Source organism: Poecilia latipinna, unplaced genomic scaffold (assembly GCF_001443285.1).
Source record: "Poecilia latipinna isolate Pla-1442-1.1 unplaced genomic scaffold, P_latipinna-1.0 Scaffold1470, whole genome shotgun sequence".
Lineage (NCBI taxonomy): Eukaryota > Metazoa > Chordata > Actinopteri > Cyprinodontiformes > Poeciliidae > Poecilia > Poecilia latipinna.
The window spans coordinates 96,145-104,812 of NW_015114086.1; the positions used below are offsets into that span (position 1 = coordinate 96,145).

At 44.4% G+C, this 8,668-nt stretch overlaps 1 protein-coding gene across 1 annotated transcript; it reads left to right on the plus strand.

Annotated features, from left to right (window-relative positions):
- The first annotated feature begins 769 nt into the window (after window positions 1-769).
- Window positions 770-5,703, plus strand: gfi1ab (growth factor independent 1A transcription repressor b). Its single transcript, XM_015057540.1, has 6 exons — window positions 770-2,595; window positions 3,027-3,215; window positions 3,873-4,264; window positions 4,339-4,476; window positions 4,600-4,765; window positions 5,089-5,703. The coding sequence occupies exons 1-6, from the start codon at window positions 2,484-2,486 to the stop codon at window positions 5,265-5,267; spliced, it is 1,176 nt and encodes a 391-aa protein (XP_014913026.1). The 5' UTR covers window positions 770-2,483; the 3' UTR covers window positions 5,268-5,703.
- Window positions 5,704-8,668: the final 2,965 nt, after the last annotated feature.

Genomic DNA, 8,668 nt, shown 5'->3' on the forward strand with positions numbered 1-8,668 from the left:
TTGTCTTGACGTTTACTAAAACGCATTAAAATCGCAGACTGTGCAGTGTGGGAGGGAATGAATCATTTGGTGATTTTTCACATTTAAGGGGCTTGAAATTTAAGAATGATGAAAATATTTGAAACTGGACATAAATCACAACGGACATAATTGTTTAGCAGGGGAGGCAAATTCTTCTGGAAATTCGCGCTACTTAGAATAATTGTCGTATGCATACCAGCGTGTTTATGTGGATTTTATTGCATTAGATTTGTTTTGGTTTTGGAGGCAGGGGAGACCCTCCATCCCGTTAGACGGTCACGTGATGAAAGTAAATCGAGCAAGAACAAGTTTTAGCAAAAACCCCAGGACTGAAAGAGGAAATAACGTTGGGGAGATTCATATGGGCAAATATGGCCCCGACTCGGGGCGTTATTCCATCAGAGGGTGGCACAAGCGTCAGAAAAAAACATTTTGCTCCAGCATTGTTTCCTTCCAGAAGTACGAACTGTAAAAAAATAAATAAATTAATTAATTAAATAAAAAAAAAACTATAGGCTGAAGTTACCACCGGGTTTAGAATAGAGCAGTAATGACCTTTGTGTCTCAGAGGAGAAATTCAGGTGCAACAGCAGCATCAGATAAATAGGTTCACATAAAAACGTTCCAAAAGAGTTAAAAAAAACAACAAAACGCATATATAAAAGCAAAGGTAACAATAAGAGTAATAAAATAAGTTATATTTTATTAGAGCTTTATAACTGAAAAATTCTGAAAATTCTGTTCAAGTATTAGAAATAGAAACATCATGATCCAAAGGTTGTGAGTAGGATGACTTTTTTCAAATGTCCATAATGTGCAACTGTATGGAACATTAAAAAAATCAACTTATTTAACAATACCAATGGAGAAAAACAGATGTGCAATAACAGCAGACATGTTTTCTAAAAAATCAGTGAAAATAGATTAAACAGAATTGTATTGTTTCACAATTTCACTTGACATGTTTAAAATATGAAGTGGTTATGCTGACATAGAGTCTCTGAAAATTATTAATAAAATATCGTATTTGTGAAAACGCATAAAAAATCATGTAGTTTTTCAGTTTGTTTTGGATGGGATGGAAACGCAGCACAGGCTGTTCAAAACTCTGCGCTTCTTTATTCTGTTTGTGCGGAAAACGATGATGATCGGGCGCAGAACGGAGCGCCATCTACCCAAGAAGCGGCGCAGACCTTGATAATCTGTTTAGAAATGTTTGATTTGGTGTTCCATGCAGAGATGATTAGCTGTCCTGTCTCTATTTTGGCACCTTCACTTGCACAAGTTTGTGCTTTCCTCCTATCGGCCCCTGCCAGCGGGGCCCTGCAGCGGCAGCTGCTCTAATCGGCGCGGTTTGATTTCCTGTCCTTCGTTTTGTTGATAAGTCGATCACCGCAAACGAAATCAGATTGACGGGATGCAAGAGAGAAATCCTGTTTTCTTTCTCTCTTTCTTTATATTGTTATTTTTAATTTTTTTTTTTTTTAATTTTCTTATTTACTGTGATTTAATCCGTGTGATCCGCCTTAAAGCAGAACGTTTCTTCTTCACCATCACCTCCAGCAGCCCCGGGCCTGGCAGTCTGGCTCACCCCTGATTTGCTAATCTGTGCGTCATGATCTGTGTCCGGCGCAAACACCCGCTGTGCAACATGAAACTGCGTCATAAAACAGACAGCTGATCAGCAGAGCGACACTATGGCGCTCTTCACACTCCGATAAACTCCGACAAATCGTATAGCACACTGTGTAATTTACATGAGTTATCATGGAGGGAAAATTAGATTTCTTTTCCCCCCACCTCTTTATGTTCTAATTGAAGCTCTGCACCGCAGGGTGCGCCTCCACGTTTCCTCTGGCCCCTGCCTCCACCTCTCTCCTGCTTCTCTGATTGAGTAAGTGAGAGGCTGATGAAGAGCGTCATCGCTCCTCCGGCTCTGATGGACTGATCCATGAGGACTCGGCGGCGACTCGGATGAACCTGAAAAAAAAAAAAAAAAAAAAAAAAAAAACAAGTTCTAACTTTTAAATCTAGTCATCGTCATCTTCTGCTCATTCGGGACTGTTTACCGTCACGAATGCGGGACAGAGGTGAAACTCTCAGTAAAAACCCTGAGGTGAGTGGAAAAAGGAGCGAAGAGACGTGGCAAGAGCGCGGGGCCCCAGCTGCGGCCCTCTGCTGTCTACCTGCCGCCGCTCAGCGGTCAGCCTCGGTGACACCTGGCGGACGGGACTGACGCCTGCGCGCATGCTCCGTTGTCATGTGGAAATCTCTTAAAACGCTCGGGATGTCAGTGGCTCAGATCAAATCTGTAAACAGGACGCCAGCCGCCGGGTCTCCTCCTTCTGCTCAGCAGCTGGTTCCTCGTCATTAACCATCGCTCTCTCTTCTACCTCCCCATCAGCCCCTGCACACACACACACACACACACACACACACCGCACAACACACATACACTAAAGATGCCCCGCTCCTTCCTGGTGAAGAGTAAGAAGGCGCACAGCTACCACCAACCGCGAACTTTGGAGGATGATTACAGCAGGCTGGACACGATACTGGCGCACATCTGTTCAGGTAAGATTTGAATGAAAACTACAGATTATTGGATCAAAATGTAGGCTACAGTCAAATTGGACTGTTTGCTTTAAAATCAGGTTCTGCGTAAAGGATTGTGTGGATATTACCAGGGATTTGGTTCATTATAAATATAAATGTCCCTTTAATTGGATTTGAGTTGTTTCATAAACGGCTTTGACATTCTGAATAAAAAAAAATAAAACATTCAGAAAATATTTTTTAAAATGTAAGAAAAACATGATTTAATCGATTTTAGTGAATGTTATTGAAAGAAGAAAGTGTTTCATTGATAAACTAATTCTTGTTAAAAGTGCTGTTGAACCCTCCTGGTTATAAAGGATATTTTTCCAGATTGTAATCTGAAGCTTCAGCTTTAAGCTAAAAATGATCTTCACTGGGTAAAAGCTTCGCTTCGCCACCCGCCTCAGATACCGATAAGCTCCCGGAGGAGGACGCCGACCTTTCGGCGGACAGCTACGGCTTCTCTCCGGCCTCCCACCCGGGCGAAGCTGCGGACTTCTCCCCCAGGTCTCCGCTGAGCTGCGCCGACAGTTTGTGCGCTCGCTCCGCAGACTATGAGGACTTCTGGCGGCCTCCATCCCCATCCATGTCGCCTGGTACAGACACAACCCCAACACACAACACACACACACACACACACACACACACACACACACACACACACACACACACACACACACACGTTTATATTGCTACCCATATTAAAACTTTGTATTGAGTTGCATTCATTTTTGTGGCTAACATGTTCCTGTAATCTTAACCAGTCTGTCTCTAACCAAAACATTATTCATGCCTTAACCCAACCCTAAAACAAGGGGGTCTACCACATTTCTTTGGGCCCCATAAGGCCCGTCAGTGTTCAGAAGGTTCCTTAATCTCCCTGATCCTAAAATCTTGACAAGTACACACATACATTTAGCTCATTATTGTTCCAAAAGAAAACAAGTGAAAGGATTCTGCGGACACTTAAAACACACCGTAAGATCGAACACGTCTGCTGTCAACGGCGAAACTTAAAAAAAGTATTCATTTTATTTTTCATGTCAAAAATCACCATATGATGTTTTTTATCCGATAAAACATCGTGTGTAGGCTTATCGACGTTAACGCATAATAATAAGTTTTACTGATTGACTATAAAGCATAAAGTTCATGTCCAGAGGGGTTCTATCAGTGTAGCCCTCTGAGGCCCTACTGGGCTCCCGTACAGTTACCCCACTGGTTTCAGTAAAACTTCCTCTGTCATCCTCCAGTTGACTCCGAAAAATCGCTTTCTCCCCTGGTGGGTGAAACCCAGTCCTTCACCGTCCCTTTCCGGCCGTACGCCTGGAGCAGCTACCCGGGGCCGGGGCCGGAGCTGGAGGTGCAGCGGCCCGTGGCGCAGCGGAGCCTCCATCCCGGCCTGGAGGTGGACACCAGCCCGGCGGTGATGGCGCTCTACGCGGACCGGAGCTGCCACCCGGCCGTGTTTGCAGAGCGGGCCCTGGCGGAGGAGCCTTACGGAGACTACCGGAGGCACGCTGCCGCGCTGCTGTTCCCTGAAGCGGGCCTGCACGGGAAGGCGGCCGACGGGAAGGCCCGGCCCGATCTGCTCTGCTCCAGCCTCATTCTGAACGGGGCATACAAGTGTGTCAAGTGCGGGAAGGTGAGGCTCGTGTTAAAGAGTAAATCATGATCGTCTCTTTTGCTGCCTTCTTCATCTTCATCTTTGTTGATCAGGTGTTCTCCACCCCACACGGTCTGGAGGTCCACGTCCGCAGATCGCATAGCGGCACGAGGCCTTTTGCGTGCGACATTTGCGGCAAAACGTTCGGCCACGCCGTGAGCCTGGAGCAGCACAAAGCCGTGCACTCTCAGGTAAAACCCGGGTGAAACCACATCCTGCAGCGTCTTCTCTTCTTCAGTCAGGGTGGATGCACGCACTGAAGGAAAAAAAAACAAAACAAATCAATCTCTTTGTTTTTCTTGCGCACCTTTCAGGAGAGAAGCTTCGACTGCAAAATTTGCGGCAAAAGCTTTAAGCGCTCCTCCACGCTATCCACGCATCTGCTCATCCACTCGGACACGCGGCCCTATCCGTGTCAGTACTGCGGGAAGAGGTTCCACCAGAAGTCCGACATGAAGAAACACACATTCATCCACACAGGTGAGTTTCACCAAAGTACGTCCAAACGCCCGGTTAGCGCCAATAGACTGTCCAACCCGCTGAGGTCGGTCAGTAGGAGGTTTAATTATTCCAGTTTATTTATTTACTTACTTATTTTTTTCCTCGCAACTTGTAATTTGTTAAAACTATTGCTTACATATTTAAATTTTGTTCCGCAATCCCGACACAGTCGGAGCCTCCCAGCATTCCAACCCCTGGCAAAAATACGAAATAATTAAATTCACAGACGCACCTACCCGGCTTGATTTTAAATAAATAAATAAATAAATAAATAAACAGATTTTGCCTCTCTCTCCCGCCAGGCGAGAAGCCGCACAAGTGCCAGGTTTGCGGGAAAGCGTTCAGCCAGAGCTCCAACCTGATCACGCACAGCAGGAAACACACCGGATACAAACCGTTTGGCTGCGACCTGTGCGGGAAAGGCTTCCAGAGGAAGGTGGACCTGAGGAGGCACAAAGAGACGCAGCACGGACTGAAGTGAGACAGAAGACGGAGCCGCGGTTCGGCCTTCACTCCGAAGGGAAGGAGACGGAGCTGGAGCCACCGGAGGAGGAAAACAACTATTTTTTCCCCTCCCTTTTCTCAAGACACACTTTCTTCCAATTTTAATGAACTGAAAATTCAAGATAATTTGAATCCCATCGACTGTTTTTTGTATTTTATTTTTCTTATTATAATTTGTATTATTTATAGGTGCGGAGAAAAAACATGAGCAACACTAATGACAGCATCCTTCTTTTTAAATACACCGCCCCAGCCCCCCTCATCTCCTCACCTTTAATTTCTTTTTTAAAGCCAGAGATAAGCTGTGAGCTGTGGAGGAAAAGTGATAGAGAAAAATGGCAGATGTGTTCAGATAAAGCATGATTTAAATAACTCTGTTAAACGGACAATAAACGCACCTGATAAAAATCTGCTTTCTGCAAAGACTGGACGTGTTGTTTTCATCTGGCAGAGATGATGGCAAAACACTCTCTCTCTCTCTCTCTTTCTCTCTCTCTCTCTGCCAACTGCAGGGATCTGCTCTATTGTTCTGTCAGAATAAATGCTGATTTTATTGTTAAAATAAACATAAATGAAATTCTATTTGAGGATTATTATCGCTATAAATTAAATTGACAAGGCATAAATCATGTACGAAATAAATAATCCAATCAATCTGATCACATGTCCTGTCTGCTTCAGTCACATGTTACTGGACTTCTGTTAACTGAATCAATCAGTTTATTTGTGCAGCACATTTACAGCAGTACATCATCAAAACAAATCCTCATAAACACATTTTGTTAAAATGATCATTACACATGACATATTGTTGGTCAATGTTCCATTTATTATTGGTCAAATCAGCTCTAACCAGCAGGGGTTTTTAGTTTTGATTTGAAGGATCTCAGTGTTTCAGCTGTTCTGCAGTTTTCTGGAAGTTTGTTCCAGATTTGTGGAGCTTAGAAGCTGAATGCTGCTTCTCCATGATTGGTTCTGGGGATGCAGAGCAGAACCAGAACCAGAAGATCTGAGAGGTCTGGAAGGTTGATACAACACCAGCAGATATTTAAAGGTCCAGATTTATTATGACCATAAATTACTGAAGTCCAGCTGAAAAGCAGAAGTGCGATCTGATGAGCCGTGTGATGAAAGCGTCTCAGTGCTGTGATTGGGGTTGAAGCCCAGAGGCTCCTGTTTGTTTTGACCACTGCAGCCTTGTGTTTGCACCTTCAACAGCCTGAGCAGATCTGACCGTTAACCAAATACCTCTTACCCTCACAGCTGGGTTTTTTTCTTTCTTTCTTTCTGGGGGTGGGGAGGCTTGGCGGCAGTGGGATTGTTTCCACAAAGCACACGCCAGATTTAATCTGGCACAATTGAAAGATTAGACAGCAAAACAAACAGAACGATTGCCATGATGTGTCTGTTGGAGCTAAAACACTTAGTACGAAGTAGTAACATCCTGCATGGCTGACTGACACCGATCGGCAGTGCTAATCTGAAGCTTTGATGGTAAACCTGAACCATTCTGGTGTATTTGGGATCGTCATTCTGTGAGGAAACTGTCAAAGTTTCAACAGTCTGATCAGAACGGTCACCCTAAGGTCAAAGGGAAAGGAGCAACCCAAGAAGCAAGAAAAAAACCAACTGACCTGATCGTTGACTGGAAGATGCTGGAACGCAGTAAAGTGAGTTTTTACATCACCAAACAGAAACACAGGCAGGTGGGGTGAACTTTTGGGTAAAAGTTTTATAGTCAGATGACACAAAATGGAACTGTTTGACCTCAACGACAAGAAGAACATCTAGAGGAGTCAAGCTGAGACGTTTACCCCTACATTCTTCCAACTGTTAAGCATGGTGGTGGCTGTATCATGGTGAGGGACTCCTTTGAATCAGTGTTTCCATGCAAAAAGTTGATGAAATAATGAAGACTATGCCCAAATTCTTCGACTTGACCTGAAAATGCTGACTAGACATCTGAAACTTTGACACAAACAAACAAACACTCCTTAAATGTGGATGAAGTGGGGCAGCGTAAAGCTTCCAGAACGGCCACAAAATCAGCTTTAAAAATCAGCTTTCAGACAGAAAGAGTGGTAAAAAATTATGTCAGCATTATTTATGTCAGCATGTAAGCAGGATTTTGAGCCTGTTAGGTTGAGAGAAAATCAGCGACAAACTCAAATTTTTGCTTCCAGGTCTCGTATTTAGACATGAGTCGTTTTTCCACCCGGGAAACTGAAATAATCTAATGCATGGTGAGTTAGTCGTTTGTTATTAATCTAACATTCATACTGGTGGACAAACACCTCGGACTGTATGAAGCAGAGAGAAACCAAAGAGAGAGGCGACGTCTTCCTTCCTCGACATTGATTGAAATCAGTGACTCACAAGGATTTCTTTTTTTAACGCCTCACTTCCTCCCCACTAAATCGTACAAGATTCAGGCCTGCGAAAATACTGAATATTTCAGCAGCTGAGTAGAGCCGACCGGAGGAGGATGGGAAGAAGTCAGTGTCGGGGTTTGCTGGAGCTCGGAGCATGCTGCTGCTCACATCATCATCATCGATCAGCTCTGGAGAAGACAGAGCGCTCAGCGTTGAGTCTCAGGTGTAAAAAAGGACAAACACGGCAGATGGACTCCAGGAAGTTCTGAAGGGGAGTTTCCAGGTTTGTCGTTTAGTGCTTTTAGCGCTCCGAGGGCGGATCAAGCCACCGGCTGACAACACACGCTTTAAATAACTGAACCATGATGTGTCGACGAAAGGCAGGAAGAGCTGCTGAGACGTTTACCTCCTCTCATTACTCTGCCTAACCACTGTTGTTATGACCGTTTCTGCTTTCTCCCTCTGAGGATGGAGATCCTCCAGTGAAATCTCAGAGAAAACCCGTTTCAAGACAAACTCCTTAAACAAGCCATTAGGCTGACCAGATTTCCTCCGAGGGCGTAGACGGAGGGGTTTTCTTCTTTAATGCCTCCCTCCACCACATCACCCTGCACCTCAAGGCATATCAAATATGAATAGAGACGTCCGGATCGATGGGAGAGGCCGAGTAATCAGAGCAGTGCAGTCTGAGGGGTTCGGATCCGCACACCTAGAAACACAGGCGTCGCATCGTCCGTGATCACACATGCAGCCTGGAGAGACGGTGGATTAACTTCTCCTTCTTAAGATTTCACTGCAATTAGAAAGATCAGGGTCAGAGTTCTGGTGGTTTTGGATGATCTATTATTAATCTGGAATGAAACATGAATGATAGAGGGGAGATTTCATTTGTTCAATTTGATTCAGTTCAGCCCTTTATTAAACAAAGGGACATTTTTACAGGTCATATTGGGTAAGTCTGCTGCAAAAAGACTAAAACAAACTGTACCGAAAGCCTTTTCTAGAA